Below are 21,673 nucleotides of genomic sequence, written 5' to 3'. Positions count from 1 at the left end.
ACCATACACAATTGATAGTTTGGGCTTCTAGAGTGCAGTCTTGATCAGAATTTTTCAAGGTTATTGAGATGTCTGATTACATTCTGATTCCTCATCATTTGCTTATTGTTTTTATCCTTTAAGAGAACTTTTATGTATTTTGTCTCTATAAAAAAAATTCATTATGAGATTAAATGGAGCCAGGTTACCAGTGGCTCACACCTGTAATCCTAGCTACTCAGAAGACTGAGATCTGAGATCATGGTTCAAAGGCAGCCAGGGCAGGAATGTCTGTGAGACTCTTAATATCCAGTAAACTACTCAGAAAAAGCCAGAAGTGGTGTTGTGGCCCAAGTTAGCCTTGAGCCAAAGAAGTTCAACCCAAGGACTGGCACACACAAAAAACCAAACAAACAAAAAAACCCCAAACAAACCATGAGTTGCTCACTAGTAGCTCATGCCTATACACCTAGCTATTCAGGAGGCTGAGACTGCTTAAGCCAGTCTGGGCAGGAAAGACTGTAGTCTCTTATCTCCAATTAACCACCAAAACAAAGTTGGAAGTGAAGCTTGTTGTTCAAGGACATAACCTAAAAAAATTCATTATTAACCTAGTTCTAAGGCATAGCTAGAAACTTGTTATCCTATAATCTAAAAGTTTATGTTTTTCTAATTCCAGGTTTACTTTAGTGATAAAAGTGAAATAATAATATAGTACAATGATTTCCTAGATTATATTTTTTTGTTGTTTTATTTCTTAAAATTCAGCTGAAAAACTGATACCCTGGTCAATTCACTTCTATTCTCTATGTCTTCCTTGTATGTTTATACTCTTCTCTAGAAAACTTCTATAATTCCATCTTTTGACTCCTGATTTGTTTTTAAATTTTTACCTCTTATATTCATTATTTCTACTCTTGCTGTCTTAAGAATATAGCCTCTTTTGTTCCATGGCTACAAACTCACGTGTCTCTGAGGAAATCAATGAGAGGTTAAAACTTTTTCTATCTCTGCAGGCTCTTTGTGATTATCTGTTTTCATAAGAAATTATCTGTACATACTTGAGTTTCTAGAACACTAAATTAGAGCAGAGTAGCATCTCTGTGCCTGCAATTGTGGTTTGTGGATCCTGATCTTAACAGCAGAGTAATCAGGCTAGGATTTTTTCCTGAGGCGATTTCTTTTATTTTTTCTCATTTTATTAGCATATATTAATTGTACAAAATAATGGGCTTCATCATGACATTTTCATAGATGTATAGAATGTGCTTTGATCATATTCACCCTCCCCATCACCCACCTTTGTCCTTCCGGCCCCCTTCTCCTGGTTCCATTCCTCTTCTCCTTGGGGCAATTTTGGATACCAATATATTTAGGTCTTTTATCTTAAGCTGTCTAGTGTCCTTAAGTAAACATCTTTTAGTTTCCTGTCTGGCTCCCAGCATGCTGAGTGCTCAAATGAGAACAAAAAGACTCAGATCCCAGCAAGAAGCCCAAACTGCTCTGCCTTTAGTCTAGCCTGTCTCCTCTGGAACAGCCCATTTACGTACTACACTCTCCCCTATGCTGGTACAGAGTTCCAGTCTTTGGTCCAGGATGGGCATGTGACATGGGGGGGTGGGGCACTGCTTAGTAACAAGACTTGTACCCTTTTTTTTTTTTTTTGGTCCCTTATCTCTGTCCCATTTTCATGAGTGTCTAGTGTCAGCAATGACTAAGAGTTTAGGAGTTTCTATAGTGATTGTTGACCATTTTTCTCAGTCACACTCTAGACTTCATTTCAGTAGCGTTCCATTTCAATGAGGTTTCAGCAGGGAAAAGCTAAAAATTATGGTTTTTACCTCATCTTTGTAACTAAATGTGTTTGAAATTATATATTAATTTTTTTTAATTTGAGGCAATTTTAGACCTACAGGGAAGTTACGAAGGTACAACAGACACATCCATGATAATTACTAGATTACAAAATTTCAGTTGCACTTTCTCAGGTTTTCTGCTAATGTCTTCTCTTCTCAGAAGTTGTACAAAGGGGCCTGTTTGTGAGTACAATACATACTGATCAATGTCACCCCTTCCACCCTTCTCCTCTATCTCTCCCAACCCCACTCCTCCCCTCGTTACCTGCTTTCACATTTGCATGTGGAAGAAGTGTTGTATGGGCTGCACTTGCCACCTCTCTCCATTTGTCTGTGCTCTTCCCCTTTCACCCCCCTTCTCTCTGACAGAACATGATAGTTTAGCCCATTTAGACATCATGTCTCATGCGTCTCTGCCGATGCTATGGGTCCCCAGCCTCTTTTCATGGCACTGGTATCTTTGATATGTACGTTCCGTGTAGTTTGTAAGAATTTATGTTTGGCTTTTTTTCCCTCATAAGTAGGGTTATAGATTTTAGGGAGAACATGGTTGAGATGAAGCATATTTCTTTTCAGAAGGTGTGCGCCATTAGCATACCATTGGATATGTTTATCTTGGTCACCTCAATAAACTAGTATCTGCACGTTTTACAGTGTGTGCCTTTTCTCTTTTCTGAATCTGTTCTATGTATGTATGCATGTGTGTATGTATGTGTACATGCATGTGTGTATTCATCCCATCTACCTATCTATCCATCTACCCATCACATTTATCTATCATTCTTCCATCTCAATTATTACTATTTAATTATATGTATCTATCATATATCACAAAATATCTATGTATCTACGGATCTGTCTGTCTGTCTATCCATCCATGCCTAGACAAAACCCAACAGCAAATCTGTGGAGAAGAGTATTTTTCATAACTATCTGGGTATTTTAAAGCTACAGATGAAGTTTCTTTTATATCTACAGAACTGTTTAGAATTTCTAATTACTTTCTGGAGAACAAGTTATTCATGAGAATTTATCATTCTTAAAATTTGTGTCATATGGATCAAGAAAATGTGGTATATATACACAATGGAATTCTATGCCTCCATCAGAAAGAATGACATTGCCCCATTTGTTAGGAAATGGAAAGACTTGGAAAAAATTATATTAAGTAAGCCAGGCCCAAAGAAACATAGGTCCCATGGTTTCCCTTATTTGCAATATCTAGTATATGTATGAGTCAAGCAGAAAAAGTCAGATAATGTGATGTTAGGAAAATGAACGCTAAGATATGCATTTAAATGTTTTTTTCTTTCATGCATTTGTTTCTAACGCATTTATAAGATTATTTCTTTTTTGCTTTGTATGTCTCTCCCCCCACAGTATAACCCCTGCTTTCACTGTATTTGATATTGATATAATTTGTGGAGGGGAAGGGGAAAAACAAGTCGTTTAAATAAGGATACAGGTGGACCCGTTGCAACAATGAGAAGTACAAGTTGTCATGTCGAAAACGAACTTTACAACTTTGGTGGCGGGGGGCGGGGGGAAAGATTGGGTGGGGGGCAGGGGGAGGCTGGGAAGGGATGGGAAGGGGAAACAAAGGAGGAGGCTACAATGCTTGATAAGAAATGTACTCATTATCTTGCCCATGTAATTGTAACCCCTCTGTACAGTATTTTCACAATAAAAAATAAATAAAAAAAGAAGAAAAAAAATTGTGTCATATATGTGTTAAATGTCCTTTACACCACCAAGATTCATTAAAGCCTCTCTTTACCAATCTTGCCAAATATTTGTGGATTTTATGGTTTAAAAAAATAACAGTATATATTTTTGGAATTTTCCAATCTAGGCAATGCATTTCTGTCACAACCTCTCTTATTTGTCCCCTTTTATTTACTTTGGATTTTTTTTTTCTGTTCTCCCAATTCTAACTTCCTGAATAAAGTGGATAGGTCAGCATGGTATTTTCTAGACTCATATTTTCTAATGTAAGAATTTGAGGCTCTGTTTCTCCTTTGAAGTGCCATGTTAGCGCCTTCACTCACATTTTAAAGTTAATAACTGTTTTAATAAAGAACACATTGTTTTTTCTTATGTTTAATTTTTTAAAAACATTCCTCAGTGCAGGAATCTGAAGCATGGTGGCTCAGAAAATGTGTGTGTGTGTGTGTGTGTGTGTGTGTGTGTGTGTGTGTGTGTGTGTGTGTGTGTGTGTGTGTGTGTGTGTGTGTGTGTGTGTGTGTGTGTGTGTGTGTGTGTGTGTGTGTGTGTGTGTGTGTGTGTGTGCTTGCATGTGCCAGTACTGGGCTTGAACTCAGTGCCCTGCACTCTTGCTTAGCTAGCTTTTTCACTCAAGGCTCACACTCTACCACCTGAGCCACACCACTACTTCCAAGTTTTTGCTGGTTAACTGGAGATAAGCATCTCATGGGCTTTCCTGCCCAGGCTGGCTTTGAACTGCAATTCTCAGATCTCAGCCTCCTAAGTGGCTAGGATTACAGGGGTGAGCCAACAGTGCCCCATGACTCTAAATTTTTGAATACACACAGCCTTTATATGCAAAATCCTTATCAACAAAAACACTTATAGTTCTCTCATGTTCTTCCATTCAAAGAGATTCCACAGTTCTGACTTCTATCCCCATGAACTTCTTTTGCCTTTTTTTTTTTTTTTTGTCGGTTGTGGGGCCTGAACTCTGGGCCTGGGCGCTGTCCCTCAGCTCTTCAGCTCAAGGCTAGTGCTCTACCACTTGAGCCACAGTACCACTTACAGCTTTTTCTGTTTATATGGTGCTGAGGAATCGAACCCAGGGCCTCATGCATGCAAGGCAAGCACTTTATCACTGAGCCACCTTCCCAGCCCCTTGCCTATTTTTTTAAAGGTCATAAAGTTTAAAAAAAAACTCATATTACATAAATCAAAGATTGTGCACGCTTTCCTTGATCTTTCATTAGTCATACTATTTTTGAAATTCAACCATGTTGCACAGTGTATTGATAGTCTTCTAATTTTTTTCCCTATTCCATCTTATTTTTTTTTTAATTCCTATTTTTAAAAATCCATTCTAAGCCAGGTGCTGGTGGTTCATGCCTATAATCCTAGCTACTCAGGAGACTGAGAATTGAGGATCACAGTTCAAAGCCAGACCAGGTAGGAAAGGCTGAGACTCTTATCTCCAATAAACCATCAGAAAACCAGAAGTGACGCAAACCAGAAGTGGCACTGTGGCTCAAGTGATAAGAGCGCTAGCCTTGAGCAGAAGAGCTGAGGGACAGCGCCCAGGCCTGTTCAAGCCCCATGACCAACAACAACAAAAAAATACATTCTACTACTGATGGTACCTATGTTCGTTTTCCTTTAACACTCCTAAGAATAAAATCCCTTTGAATCTTCTCTGTGGTGATGACATTACTTTCTACTGACTGGATAGGTCTGTAAGAGTGGCCGCAATGGGGAACAGGCTGTGGGTGAGCTCTTTCTGATACTGCCATGCACATTTAGAAGACAAAGGGCAAGTCTGGACCCATCATGAAGCTACAAAAAAATGTCCCTTTTTAACCAATGGGTCTTCTTCCAAAAGAAGGGCCACTGAGGTACTAAGCTTCTTAACAACATAAATCCTCCACAAATCTAAAGTGAATAGAAGCATTTATTGATTACAATCAAGTTATTGGCAGTAAGTGATATAATTAAAGAAGTATGAAGCTTTCAAATCTTGTCTACTTGGACAAAAGATACTTCTTTTGTGCATTCCTTCAGAATAAAATTACACTAAAAATTATCATTTTTCCTATCTCAGGGGTACTGTTATATTTATCAGAATGAAACTGTCAAGTCTCCAAGCATGTGTGAACTCATATTCTATTTCCAGTCACCAGGATTGGCTTTCTTCCCTTCACAATGTTTATTTTTCTTTTCTTTGCCATTTCAACAGCCATGACTTGTGCTGGGATACCTCTTATTTGCATGTCAAGTGTGCCAGCAGCTTGCAGGAGTGCCCTTAACTAGACTTTCTCCTGCTCCATTCAGCCACATCACATTTAAGGATGTCATATTAATCTTCCACAGAGACTATTTTGGCTATTTTTTTTTAACTCCTATGCCATGAGTTGCCAGAGTTAACTGATTTCAGACAATGTTAAATGTGAATGTTGCCATCTGGACTTCAAGGTTCTTATTATCTGATGAAGTACATCAATGCCATCTTTGTGTGTTATTTTCTTCCACATCATTTTCATTCCGTCATATTTATATCCACCAATCACTAAAGCATATTCCCTTCCTTGTTTGATTCAAATGCTTCCACCATGAGTGTCATCTAATGCAAGGTATTATCTTGTCTTTCATTAATGTATTTTGTGGTGATATATTTATAAACCATCAGAAGAACTTTGAAGACAATGACCTGTGACCTCATGGAGTTATTAGTGACTGTATGAAGGTAATCTCTATAAAAGCTACCACTGTTTTTTCATGGATGTAAGTACCCTGGGCATGTCATCATTTTCTAGCTGAGAATGATTTACTATTCCTTCTGTTTCACGACCCTCATTCTTCACAATTCAGTTTCAGCATCATTAAGAATCTTTTCAGAAACGCTTCAAGGCTTGCAAAACTCCTGAGCAGGTATTCAGATTTGAAAATTCTCTGTGAATGTACTCCTGGAAAAGCCTGTATATTTCATTACTCTCAAAACACTCGATAACTTAGAATTTGAACATGTGAATTGATAACATACCAAACTGATATCCTTTGAAATGAGACTTTATTACAAATCATAAATATAATTATGATTCTAGTCATAGTATCTGATCACAGAGTAAATAAACACAATTCAAGGTTGCTAAAAACTTGGAAATCAAGGCACCCCAAAGATTCAAGTAAGGGAAGGCTTGGCAGCCTGGTGTGGCCCTGTCAAGAGATGATGGTGCCTTGAATAGATTAGCACATAGTGAGGGACACTTGCTCATTTAACGTGTACCCTTGGAGGGGACAATGGGACCTTGGCCCCTTCCTTGTCTCTCTTTTACTTCCTGGCCAAGAGCAGCTTTGTTCCCCAAGCTCCGGCCATAATGTGCTGCCCTCCTGTTCTCCCCACTAGTGGCCTATAGGTAATGTGGTTTACCAGATCATGGACTGAAATGCCCAAAAGCTGAGCCAAAAGAAACCTTTTCTCTATACACTGATTGACACAGGTGTTTGTTATGGTAATAGGAAATTAGTTGATGCCATAAATGTGGGAATCTGTCTCTCCAATGGAGAGAAAATGCACTTAAGGGTAGAAGCCCTATCTTACATTCTTGGCCCCAGAGTACCACATACGATAATGACACACTGTGTTAGAGTCCCCCAAGTTTTTCAGTTCATGGCTTGCTCTTTTTCGGTTTTGGGTTTGTTTGTTTGTTTTGATGGCTTTTCATAGGTTAAAAGACATATCCAGCCAAATAGGTACTGGTGGCTTAACTCCTGCAATCCTATCTACTCAGAATGAGATCTGAGGATCATGGTTTGAACCTCACTCTTAACTGCAACTTGCCAGGAAAAAGCCAGAAGCAGAGTTATGGCTCCAGTGGTAGAGTGCTAGCCTTGAGCACAAGAGCTCAGGGACAATGCCCAGGCCCTGAGTTCAAACTCTAGTACTAGTGTGCATGTATGTACACATGCGTGTGTGCACATGCATGTGTACATACATGTGTGCGTGCACATGTGCGTGCACGCACGCGCACACACACACTCACACACACATACCCTAATTGTTCCATTTATGGACTGAATGACAATTTATGATTCATTTGAAAATACATAAAAATAGAAATTTTGTTTTCTTCTGCCATAACTACAGTAATTTACTCAAAACTTTTGTATGAGTTGGCAGTGCACAATGTTTCCTGTTCAATACAGATTTGACATGACACATCACAAGCCAGAAGCCCCTTTCTCCAAAGTCTAATGCCACAAAGATGTCCTCGAGGAGAGAAATGACACATAAGCTGATCCTTTGCCTTTTATCAAGAGCAATCAATACTACCTGCTAATAGATAAGCACCCCTCCATATCCCTGGGAGTCCACCATGTTATCCCATGGCATCCTAATGAAAACCATCTTGCTTTTGTCCTTGTTTTTCTTTTGTTTTCTTCTCCTTTCCTCCCTCCTTTCCTTCTTCCTTTCCTGCTTCCCTCTCTCCCTCCCTTCTTTCTTTCCTCTCTCCCTTTGAAGTACTGGGGACTGACCTCAGGGTTATTGTCTCTAGGCAAGGCTTCTAGCTCTTGATCTACACACCAGTTCTTGAGGCAGTTTGTAAACCACATTATATAATCATGTGTATTGCAAAAGCACATCTTATGAACTCCTTAGTGGTACTCACAGTTAAACAATTCTCACCAAACAGAGAGAGAGATATATATAAAAGAGATAGCAAAGCTAGGCAAAATATAATATAACAAGTGTTAAAACTGAGTGTGAATTAAAGATCAAGGTTAAAACATAAAATTCCATTTAGTTCTCAGAACTATTTTTGTTTCCTCTGATCACGAGGCTTGAACTCAGGGCCTCCTTTTTTGCTCAAGGCTAGTGCTCTACCACTTTGTGCCGCAGTTCCATTTCCAATTTTCTGGAAATAATTGGAGAGAAGAGTTTCACAGACTTTCTTTCCTGGGCTGGCTTCAAACCAAATCTTCAGCTCTCAGCCTCGCAAGCAGCTAGGATTACAGGCATGAGCCATTAGCACCTAGCTCTCAGAACTATTTCGAGAGGCAGCTTTCAAAATGCACTGGATTCATAAACTAACATATTGAATTGAAATCCCTTTGTGTAGCTAGTTAAAGATAATACAATATACTTTTAGAAGAAAGGTAGCTTTAACCAATTTTAACTGGCAACACCAACATTTTAAATGTACTTAAGAGGGTTTTACATTATTTCTGAGAGAACTTTCTAGAATTCAAGTATAGAGTTTATTTTTTTATATGAATGATTTGGTAAAAATACATGGAGTAGGAATTTCCTAAGTATCTAAGACAACATAGAAATAGAAACAGAAGACTCTTAGAGGAATGTAGATTTTATTCTCTAGTATATCCTTTAGTCATGGATTTAATCATGTACTGAGCTAACTACTTTGAGCTTTCTCTTCAGGGAAATTCTACACATACAAACACACTTATTATGTATATACAATATAGATTTATATATAAGTATAGATTTATATATTATATGTACATATATATACATACATTGATGAATATCTATCAATCTGTGAGGGAAGTCCTTTTTACATATGACAAACTTTGCTATTTGTATATATAATTTTTAAAAAATCTTCTAGGTTAAATAAGAAGTTTTCAGCTCTGCCATTGGCTTGACCACGAATGCTATTACCCAATGTATGATCACAGAATGGTTACTAACAGTTCCAGTTACTAACAGTTACTAACAGTTCATTTTCTTAATGTGAATGTGAACTTTTATGGACCTGAGGACACAGGTCTTAAACTGAGGCTGATGGGTATTAGTGAAATTATGCCTGTGTCCTTAGAACATGGAGATGGACAATAGGCATTGGCATAAGCCAACAACCAGTATATGCATATGTATATATATTTACACATACAGAGATACACATGGATATATATGCATACACACATTTTATATATATATATATATATATATATATATATATATATATATATATACATATACAATCATACATTCTTTTTGTTTTGGTAGGTTGTAGGCCTGGGCACTGTCCCTCAGTTCTTAAGCATAAGTCTAGCTACTCTACTACTTGAGCCCTAGCACCACTTCCAGTTTTCTGGTGATTAATTGGAGATAAGAGTCTCACTAGGACTTTCCTGTCCAGATGGATTGTACCCACACAAGTAGTGATCTTAATCTGTCTCTGTTGATTAGTTTTTTCCCTGAAGTCTTCTTGCCAGAGATGACTACAGGCATCTACACTTGCTTACAGAGAACTAGGCTTTCACATCCTCTTACTCTGTGTGCATCCTTGCTGGTGAGGTTTGTTGCTTACAGACATTGCCCTTTAAGCTAATCCATTAATCTTATCTTTCAATTGGAGAATTAAAACTATTTATATTTAGCCATAGTTGAAGGTATGACTTAGTTCCTGTTCTTTCATTGTTTTGCCAGGGTTTGATTCTTTTCTAATTCTCACCTGCTTATCTGCTCTTCCAGTGGATTTACTTCTTCCTGTGTACTCAGGGTAGTTATCTTCATCTTCTGCGTGGACAATTCCTTTAAGTATCTTCTGTGATGATGGCTTTGTGGTTAGAAAATTCATTAGTTATCTTTTTATTAGGAAGCTCTTTGTTTCTCTTGCAATTCTGAAGGATGATCTTGCGGAATATGATAATCTAGTTTTCTTCCCAGTCTGGCCTTTAGAGTTTCTGATGAGAAACCTTCATTTTAATGGGTTGCTTTATGAGCTGGTCCTTCTCTGTGGCAGCTTTATCCCCCTTCCCCTTTTTGCCTTTTGTTATATTTTATTCATTCATTCATTCATTTTTGTGCTGGACCTGGAGCTTGAACTCAAGGGCCTTATAGTCTCACTTGGGTTTTTCTCTCAAGGCTGGTGCTCTACAACTTTGAGCCACACCTTCATTTACGGCTTTCTGCTAGTTAATTGGAAATAACAGTCTGTCCTGGCTGGCTTTGAACCATGATCCTTGGATTTAAGCCCCTTGGGTAGCTAGGGGTACAGGTACAAGCCCCCAGTGCCCCAATGTGATGGTCTCTCTACAAAACAGCCTTTGCTTGACGATCCATGCTGGGATACTGGATGATTGTGGAGTATTATGTAAATTTCCAATGGGTTTTGTAGCAAGAGTCCCTGTTACTTCTCTGGTAAGAGTTTTTCTTTCTTTCTTTGTTCAATTTGGTGCTGGTCCTAGGGCTTAAATGCAGAGCTTGGGCACTGTCCTTGAGCTCCACTGCTCCACCTGGCTTTGAACCAAGATCCTCAGATCTTAGCCTCCCAAGATGACAGGTATAAGCCACCAGTGACTGGCTAGAGTTTGTATATTTTGACAGAGTATATCTGTGTGGATGCTTTCTCCTTAGGCCTCACAGGGTGGGGCACTCCGAACAGATCAGGAAGGTAGGTTTTGGAAGAAGCATCTGAGAGCAATGCCATCTGTGATGACTGTTCTAGTCCTGTCAGCAGTGTACATTAACGAGGACGTATGGCATAAAAATACTGCACCTGCTACAAGTTGTGCTGTCTGTCTACAGTGTTGATGGAGTAGTGGACTACACTCTAGCTATGCTAACTTGAATCCTAGTCATTTTGTGTGGGATTTTTATTTCTTCTGTTCTTTAAGTACTTTCTCACATTTGAGCAGGGGTGGACTTTTACTATAGCAAGGAGCATTCACTCTCATCTACCTGTCAGGACAGCTTATGTGCAGAGTTCCACACAACGTATTCAACTTTGTCTTTTCAACCTTGTTGTGTAATTGTGCTCTGGCTGTTTTGTTCTGAATCACAGAAAATCAAGATAGTTCTGCTCACTTCTAACTGGCCATTTGGCTCCCTCTCTCTCTCTCTTAAAATTTGAAATTTAGAATGTTCCAATATCTGGTGCATTTCAAATTTCCAATTTTTGGTGTCATTCTGTAACTACGATGGACATAATGATTCCAGTGAGAATGACCATGATATGGATGCTCTAGCCACATATCACAGAAGAGCACACAGACAGGATTTGTTTAAACACTTTCTCAAGTTGGACATAATTATTTTCAACTCTCCCAGATTAATTCCAAGTATTTCATTAAGCCAAGAAAGATACTGAATACCTATAATACCCATTACTCAGGAGGTCAACACAAGAGGATCAAATGTTTGAGGTTAGCCCAGGCAAAGTTAACAAGAATATATCTCACACAATCAATCAATAAGTCAACAAATGACTGAGAGTGTACCTCAAGTAGTAGAGTAGTTGCCTAGCATGTACAAGGCCTTGGGGTTCAATCCTCAGTACTAAAGAAAAAAAGAATCATTTAAGTTTGGTATCTGAAAAATACATACACACACATACACACAGACAGACAGGCAGGCAGGCAGACACACACACACACACACTCACATCCTCCTTTTTTGATGTCAGTAGTAGAATTTGTCAGGAACCTCTTGTTCTTCTTTGGCTTTTTCACTCAAGGCTTGTACTCTACCACTGGAGGCACTTGAGTCATACCTCCACGTCTGTCCTTTTTGCTGGTAAATTGGAAATAAGAATCTTACACACTTTCCTGCTTGGGCTGGTTTTAAATCACAATCCTTAGATCTCAGTTACCTGAGAAGCTAGGATTTCAGGAATGAGCCACTGGCTCCAGACTGACATTAAACTTTTGATATTAAAAATGTCACTAAGAGAAATGGAGGGACAAAGGATGATCAAATGCAGCAGTGGTATTCACTAGACACTATATTGAAAATAAACTATACAACTTGTGGATGGGGATTGGAGGGAATACTTGGAGAGAGCAAGGGAAGGGGTGACATTGTCCAAAAAGAAATGTACTCATTACCTGACTCATGTAACTGTAAGTCCTTTGTACGTCACCATTATAATAACAATGAAAATTAAAATAAAATATGCAATTAAAGAATGGAAGAAGAAGATGGCAGAGGAGAAGGTGGGGACTAAACAAGCTCTTGCATAGAAACAAGTTTTGGTGTTCCAGTGAAAAGTCCAAGGCTAGAGAGTCAGTCACACCAATTGTGGTATCAAAGAACAGAGAGTTTGGCCAGATTGGAAAAATTCAGGCATCTTGGTTAAGGAGACAGATTTCAGTACTCACTGGTGTCCACGTTGGTGGCAGCAGAGGCAGTGGCTGTGGCTGCTGCCATATCAACAGAGAGAGTCTGGGACAAAGGTGTACAGAGGCGGTGTGCAAGAGGGTTCTACTTCATCACCAGCAAGAACTGACAAGGAGCGGAAATCTTCATCCTGCTGACCACAGTCAGTCACAGACTGTGGATGACTCAGAAACTAAGGGAAAGGCTGAGTACCCCACAAGACATCCTCACTCCTTCTCACAGAGCAGCCATGAGAAGAACTCCAGCTTTGATACTGACAAAGACTCAGGACTTGGAATAAGAGAATAGGAACTATTCAACAGATCAAAGGAACCTGACCTGCAGGGCTCAGCTCCACCTCTGGTGCAACTTTGCCCTTCCAGGCAGAGGCAGTTCTGCCCATGGAGGCATGACTTTCTTCACTGAGTAAACAGAGCCAGAGAATGCCCCACCCCACTGCAGCACAAGCAGCAGACCCAGCTGTAGGAGGGTAAAAGAAAAACAATTGGAAACTCAGTAAACGAAACTCCTGAGGATGGCTCCAGGCTGGGCTATGTGAGTATCTCAGGAGCTAAGCCCCTCAGGAAAAGCTACTGATTACTGACAGGCCTCAACCCTACCCACAACCAGCCCCATAACAGCAACTCCAAACTAGAGGAAACAGCCATCTCCCTCTTTTGTGATGCTCAAAGCAGATCATCTCCCACTGAACCAGCCTGGGAGAAGATGGTCATAAAATCCCTGGTAAGGCTCAAGCAATCAAGCCTCAGGCTAACCAGACACTCCACCAAGAAACTGGTCACAAACACAGGGGAGACAAAGATCTCCCATCCAAAAAAAATTGAAGAACTCTTTTTTCTACCTAATTAAAAAAATTTTCATAATTTTTACTTTAGGTTTTAATTTTTTTAATTATCTTTTTACCCTTTTCCCTTTTGGTCCTTTTTGTTGTTTTTTTTTTTAATTTACTTAGTTGCTTTTCTGTTCATTATAAGACCTTATCCTTCATTGTGTGCATACTTAATTCAGATATCGATTACTAAATTCACAAACTCTCAACCTTAGCTCCCTTAATTGTACTATTTCTTTATACGTATATAACTTTTTAAGTATTTCACTTTTAAATTTTTTACTTTTCATTTTTTTTTTGTATCTCTCTTGTCCCTTCTGTCCTTTTCCTCTCTCTGAATTTAGGTCTTGGTTATAATTACCTCTTTTCCCTTTCCCTCCCCACATTTCTCTAACCTTATTTTCTCCTCACAATTCTCCCTAAACCTATAAATTTCTGGTCTGTTGACTCCTTCTTTGATATCCTTAGTCCATTGATCCCTGGTTGGTTGTTGTTGAACTAGATTGTATTTGTTGAGCTAGATTGTATCTGTACTCATTTTTACTGTATCAAATAATCTGTGCAACTACAGGGCTCTCGTTGATGGTTGCCTTAAAAGACAATGTTCTAGTGCATAATAGGTTTGCTTTCATACCCAAGTGGGCAGAACAAGCTGGAGAAACAAAAGAAAAATGGCAACTCCAGGTATCTCAACTGCTGCTCATGATAATCAGGCAACAGAGCACTTGATGAATAATCCAGACAAGAGTTCCCCAAATGCTCTACAAACATTACTGGTAAACATGCTGAATGAAAAGACTGAAAGCCTGCAAAGGACTCTATGATCGTGATAGGTGAGCATGATGAGGCTAACCAAAAATTAATACAGGAATTTCATGAGCGTGAGAAGGCTAATCAAAGATTAATAGAGGAATTGCATGAGCAAACAGAATAAACAAAGATTAGTAGAGGCATTCACTGAATTCACAAACAGAAAGCTGGAGGAATCCATGCAGGCCACAAAGAGAATGCTGAATGAAGCCTAACAGAAGGAAACGGGAGTCTAGTGAAATTATAACCAATCAACTAAGGGATTGGAGAATGAACACTGAAAACCAAATTAAGGAGGTAAAAAGTCCATACAAGATCTAAAACAAAGGCCCGACAAAGAATTTGAAGCCATCAAATCTGATCAATTAGAAGGAAAGGAAATAAAAAACAAAGTAGAAAGTCTCGACAGTAGGTTAGTCCATGCAGAAGATTGAATCTCTGGGATTGAACATAGCCTAGACATTATAGAGAAAGAACAGACAAGTATTCAAGACAAATTCAAGAAATATGATAGATCTATTCAACATTTAGACGACACCATCAGAAGGCCTAATTTAAGGCTAATGGGTGTAGAGGGCCTAGAGACAGAAGTTAAAGGTATAGAAATTTTTTTTAACAGGATCCAAGCAAAGAACATCCCAAACATGCAAAGAGATAGGCCCATTCAGATACAAGAAACCTTTAGAACCCCAAATGGACCAGACAAGAACAAGACATCCCACTGTCACATTGTAATCCACACAGGATCAATTGAGACCAGGTAAAGGATCAGGAAGAAAAAAAGTTGTCAGGAAGAAAAAAAACCAATCATCTATAAAGGGAAACCAATCAGAATAGCTTCAGATTCCTCAACATAGACATTGAAAGCAAGAGGAGCCTGGAATTATGTGTGCCACACCCTAAAAACAAACAACTATCAACCAAAAATACTGTACCCAGCAAAACTCTGCTTCATAATGGAAGGACAAATAAAAACGTTCCATAGCAAAGAAAAATTGAAACATAGATCCACCAAACCATCCCTACAAAAGATCCTTGAATATGTCCTACACATAGAAAACCAACAAGAGCAGGATAAAGGCCAAGAAATAGCTCCAGAGAATCAAAGAACCACAGGAAGAACTCAGCTGGCACAGTCCCCAAGAAGGTGGATAACATAGCAGGAACTACCAAACACCTGAAGTTCTAACTATCAATATTAATGGACTTAACTCTCCAATTAAGCAACGTTGTGTAGTTGGAACAAGAAGCAAGATCCTTCTGTAGTCGTAAATAAAGAGCAAACAAGTAAATTCTCCAAGTGGCCAAATGGGACCCAAGATAAGGACCACCTAGCAAGTCCAGCAAACAGGCCAAATGTTAATCAATCACAAGCCTATAACTATGTGAACTCCCCTCCAAGGTGACCGCTCCCCCTAGACTTGCCCCGAGCCAACTGCTGCTCGGGGCTTCCTGTCTACCCTGGACAGAGAGCCTGTTTGCACGAATGCCAAATAAACTCCTCTTGCTTATTGCAGCTGCTGGCTTGGAGTCTTGGTTCTTGGGGTGCCCTCCCATTGAAGAAAGCATCCCAGTGAGTCTGGGGTCTTTCACTTCTATCTTCTGCCTTCAAGAGACACACCTTGCCCACAAAAACAAACATATTCTGAAAGTGAAAGTCTGGAATAAAATCTACCAAGCAAATGGCCCCCATAAACAGGTGAAAGTTGCAATCCTAATGTCAGATGAAGTAGACTTCAAATTAAAATTAGCAAGAAGAGATAAAGAAGGTCGTTACATACTAATTAAGGGATCTCTCCTTCAGGAGGATATTACAATTCTAAATATCTATTCACTAAATAATGGAGCACCCAAATTTATCCAGGAAACACTATTTTCCCTAAAATCATACATAGATTCAAAGACATTAATTGTTGGGGATTTTAACACAACACTATCCCCACTGGATAGATCAACCAGGCAAAAACTCAATGGAGAAACCTCAGACCTATGCAGTTGCATAGATCAACTAGACTTAATGGACATCTACCAAATATTTCACACAGCAGCATCAGAATCACATTCTTCTCGGGAGTACATGGAACATTCTCCATAATAGACCACATTTTAGGTGACAATGAAAATTTGTCCAAATTCAGAAACACTGAAATTATGCCCTGCATTCTCTCAGACCACAATGGAATAAAATTAGAATTTGACACCAAAAACCACCGAAGAGGTGGAGGTTGAACAACACACTGTTGAACCACTGGTGGGTCATGGAAGAGATTAGAAAGGAAATTCGAATGTTCATGATATTTAACAAAAATGAACACACAAATTACCAGCTCCTTTGGGACACAGCCAAGGCAGTACTCAGAGACAAGTTTATAGCTCTGAGTTCCTACAAAAACAAATTGGAGAGATCTGAAACCAACAATCTAACGAGGCACCTGAAGCTCCTTGAAAAAGAGCAGTAAGCTAAACCCCAATCCAGTAGATGGAAACAATTAAAATTAAATCAGAATTAAATGAATTAGAGTCCAAAAAAAAATCAACAGAACAAAGAGTTGGTTCTTCAAAAAATCTAACAAAATTGACAGACCCTTAGCAAATTTTATCAGAAAAAGAAGACACCCAAATAAACAAACTCAAGAGATGAGAATGGTAACATCACTACAGAAACAACCAAGATTAAGAACATTATAAGGGAATACTTCTCAAACCTTTATGCTAATAAGTTTCAGAATCTGGAAGAAATGGATGAATTTCTAGCAAAGACTGACATGCCCAAACTAAATCAAGATGATTTAAACCAACCTCATAGACCCATATCAAGCAGAGACCTCATAGACCCATATCAAGTCAGAGACCTCCCACCTAAGAAAAGCCCAGGACCGGATGGATTTGCAGCTGAATTCAAAGCAGAACTCACACCAATACTCCCTTCAACTCTTCAATGAAATGGAAGAGTTGTGGAAGTTCACTACCAAACTTTTTCTGGGAAGCCATCATAACCCTTGGCCCAAAACCAGGCAGGGACTCATCAAAGAAAAAGACCCATTTCATTGATGAACATCGATGCAAAACTTTTCAACAAAATCTTGGCCAACTGAATTCAACAACTCATTAAAAAAAAAATCATACACCATGATTGAAGAGTATTCATTTCAGGAATGCAAAGCTGGTTCAATATACATAAATCAATTAATATAATTCAGCACATCAACAAGAGGAAGGATAAGAACCTCATGATTTACTCATTACCTTACTCATGTAACTGTAACCCCTATGTATGGTATTTTTACAATAAAAATATATACTAAAAAAAGAACCACATGATTATCTCAATAGATGCAGAAAAAGCATTTGATAAGATTCAACACCCCTTTATGATGAAAGCTCTGGAAAAACTAGGAATCCATGGAAAATTCCTCAATATAATAAAGGCTGTATGGGGCTGGGAAGGTGGCTGAGTGGTAGAGCGCTTGCCTTGCATGCATGAGGCCCTGGGTTCGATTCCTCAGCACCACATAAGCAGAAAAAGCTGGAAGTGGTGCTGTGGCTCAAGTGGTAGAGCACTAGCCTTGAGCTGAAGAGCTGAGGGGCAGTGACCAGACTCAGAGTTCAGGCACCATGACTGGCAAAAATAAAATAAAATAAAATAAAGGCTGTATATGACAAACCTACAGCCAGCACTATACTTAATGGAGAAAAGCTAAAGCCATTTCCTCTAAACTCAGGAACCACAGAAGTATGTCCACTATCTCTACTTTGCTTCAGTTTAGTATTAGAGTGCCTAGCTAGAGCAATAAGACAAGCTGCAAACATAAAGGGGATCCAAAGAAGGAAAGATGAAGTAAAACTCTCCCTCTTTGCAGATGACATGATCTTGTTTTTAAAGGACTCCATGGACTCCACTCCCAAGTTACTTGAGTGGATCCAAAACTTTGGTAAAGTAGCAGGGTATAAAATTAACCCTCAAAAATCAATGGCTTTTTTGTATGCCAATAACAAGAAAAGTGTGGCTGAAATCAGGAAAGCAATTCCTTTTGTAATAGCCCCACAAAAAATAAAATACCTAGGAGTTAACTAAAGAAGTGAAGGACCTCTATGATGAAAACTTTAAAAACCTGAAAAAGGAAATTGAAACAGAACTAAAGAAGTAGAAAAACTCCCATGCTCCTGGATTGGGAGGATTAACATCATGAAAATGGCAATACTTCCAAAGGCTATCTACAAATTCAATGTGATACCTCTATCAATATCCCAACCTCATTCTTCAATGAAATAGAAGAAGCAATCCAAAATTTCATATGGAACAATAAAAGTCCCCAAATAGCAAAAACAATCCTTAGCAGAAAGAACAGTGCTGGAGGAATATCAATACCAAATTTCAAACTCTACTACAAAGACATACTAATCAAAACAGCTTGGTACTAGCACAAGAACAGACCTGAGGACCAACGGAATAGAACTGAAAACCCAGAAATGAGCACACAAACCTATAGGCACCTAATCTTTGGTAAGGGGGCTAAAAATACAGTAAATGGTGTTGGCAAAATTGGTTAAACACCTATAGAAAATTAAGCCAGATCCTTATATATCATCCTGCACCAGAATCAACTCCAAATGGATCAAAGACCTCAAAGTAAAAGCAGATACCTTGTAAACATTACAGGAAGGAATAGGAGAAACTCTAGGGCTGCTTGGCCCAGGCTGAAATTTTCTTAATAAAGACTCAGAAACAACAAATTAAAGAAAGGTTGGACAAATGGTTTGCATGAAACTGCAGAGCTTCTGCATGGCAAAGGACATAGCTAGTAAAATCAATAAAAGGCCACAGACTGGGAGATTTTCACTAGCCATACAATGAACAAGGGCCTCATATCAAAAATATACTTAGAACTCAAAAAATTAAATCCCCAAGGGGAAGGGAAAAAACAAATTGTTTAAATAGGGATACAGGTAGACCCATTGCAACAATGAGATGGACAATATACTATGTTGAAAAAGGAACTTTACAACTTTGGCGAGGGGGAGTGTAGTCGTGGAGATGGGAGGGCACGGATGGTAGGGGAAAAACAAAGGAGGAGGCAACAATGCTTGGTAAGATATGTACTCATTACCTTGCTCATGTAATTGTAACCCCTCTGTATGGTATTTTCACAATAAGAACTTATTTAAAAAAAATTAAATCCCCCAACAACAAATCCTGAAAGAAACAACTACCTGATTACTAAGTGGGCTAAAGACTTAAAGAAAAACTTCTCTGAAGAAGAAATAAGAATGGCCAATAGACAAGTGAAGAAAAGCTCAACTTCTCTAGCCATAAAAGAAATGCAAATCAAAACAACATTGACATTCCACTTCACCCCAGTAAGAATGGCTATTATCAAGAACTCTAACAACAACAGATGCTGGAGGGGATGTGGCCAAAAGGAACCATTACTGCATTGTTAGTGGGAGTATAAATTTGTTCAACCACTTTGGAAAGCAGTATGGAGGTTCCTCAAAAGACTACATACACATAGAGTTCCCCTGTGACCCAGCAATCCCAATTTTGGGCATTTACCCAAATGATCATAAACAAGGCCATACTAAAGCTACCAACACAATTATGTTTATCACAGTATTATTCACCATAGCTAAGATATGGAACCAACCTGGATGCCCTCAGTAGATGAATGGATCAAGAAAATGTGGTATATATATATATATATATATATATATACACACACACACACACAATGGAATTCTATATCTCCATTGGAAAGAATGATACCACCCCATTTGTTAGGAAATGGGAAAACTTGGAAAAAATTATATTAAGTGAAGTAAGCCAGGCCCAAAGAAACATAGGCACCATGGTTTCCCTTATTTGCAATAACTAGTATATGTCTAAGACAAGCAGAAAAGGTCAAAAGCCATGTACATATGACCATATAAGATTATGTTAAGCGAAATGAACCCCAAGATAGGGACACAAGAGGTTTTACCTTTGTTGCCCTTGTTTTTAATGTACTTATAATGTACTATGTGATTTTTTTTGTTTCCTTTGTATGTTCTCCCCCCATGGTATAATTCCTGTTTGCACAGTATTTGGTTCCGGTGCCCTGCATCTTGTATATACATTTTTCTAATTTGGGAAGGGGAAAGGAAATAACAAAAATAAGGTTGACCCATTGTAACAATGAGATGCACAAGACAATATGTTGAAAACAAACTTTACAACTTTCGAGGAAGAGTTGGGGAGGGAAGGGATGGTAGGGGAAAAACAAAGGAGGAAAATAATGCATGATAGGAAATGTACTCATTACCTTACTCAAGTAACTGTAACCCCCTCTACACAGTATTTTTACAATAAAAAATATATATTTAAAAAAAGGAATGGGAGTGCCGGTCTAACAAGTGCCCAACTCCAGTCCTATTAAAAAAAGGCACTATAATCCTATCTATGATAAACAAGATTATCAAAGTACTATAAATAAAAAATTGTCAAATGAATAAATCAAAACAATTCACAACAGAAAAACTAAGGGATGCAATAAAGCTTGCTAAGATAAAATCCAGTTTCTATTTTTTTTTCTAAGAAGGGTCAGGTGGCAATTCTAAATTACTCAAAGGAAATTTAACCACTGATTGCAATGTCTGTAGTTTCGGGGGAAAACATACCCCCAAATTACAGGGACTGTGGTTATAAGCTATTATGAAGAGTTTCCAATGCCAGACATCATCTCCCTATCTACACGACTGGATCTTTTTACAGGACTTTGCTAGAACAGCAAAATTTATGACTACTTGCTTTTTTGCATACTTTGGTATCAGTAACAAATATGCATTCCTTTCTTTAGCAAGGCTTTTTAAGGGACCCAAAATTAATCTAATATGAAAATAAATAAGTCAGTCATAAATCCTGTTAATATTTCAGGGAAAAAAAGTATATCCTACAATTAACACTGTGATCTGTCTAACTCATGACCAAGGCCAAACAAAAACATCTCCCAAGTAAGTTCTGAGAAATATCTACCACAATCTTGAAGATTGTGCTGTCTGTTCTAGCTGAATGTCTATTTCCCTGACTAATGCCAGTGTTAGCACAGATGGAATCTAGAGACAAATTGTAACACAGGAGCTATTTCCCACTTTCATTCCTCAGTTTCTTTATAATGAATGCACTTGCTCTGCCATAGTCTCAATAATTTAGTAGCCAAATAAAGATGTAAAATGCTGTTAATTATGCTTGATTTTCAGGTTTCTTTGAATACAATCCTTTGCATACAGTCAAGTAAAGTAATCTTACAATTCCAAAGTGGCTTCCAGGTTTGAGTCACTTCCTCCTAGTACTCAGTACAGCTTTTAGGTCCCTGGAGATAG

General features: G+C 38.5%; 1 protein-coding gene across 12 annotated transcripts in view; it reads right to left on the bottom strand.

Annotated features, from left to right (window-relative positions):
- The window catches only part of Ccdc91 (coiled-coil domain containing 91), a 200,792-nt gene that overhangs the window by 39,040 nt on the left and 140,079 nt on the right, over positions 1-21,673 (bottom strand). For 8 of the 12 annotated variants that reach the window (XM_070038098.1, XM_070038146.1, XM_070038155.1 and 5 more), the window contains one exon: positions 10,013-10,117. The exons of the other annotated variants lie outside the window; for them this stretch is intronic. In XM_070038098.1, coding sequence (XP_069894199.1) covers positions 10,013-10,117 — 105 coding nt within the window. The remainder of the gene's footprint in view (positions 1-10,012; positions 10,118-21,673) is intronic. 12 annotated transcript variants of the gene reach the window in all.

The sequence above is a fragment of the Dipodomys merriami genome, unplaced genomic scaffold, assembly GCF_024711535.1.
Source record: "Dipodomys merriami isolate MVZ:Mamm:240054 unplaced genomic scaffold, mDipMer1.0.p SCAF_10, whole genome shotgun sequence".
NCBI lineage: Eukaryota > Metazoa > Chordata > Mammalia > Rodentia > Heteromyidae > Dipodomys > Dipodomys merriami.
Note: the sequence above shows the minus strand (reverse complement) of the source record. Positions and strands in the feature narration are given on the sequence as shown.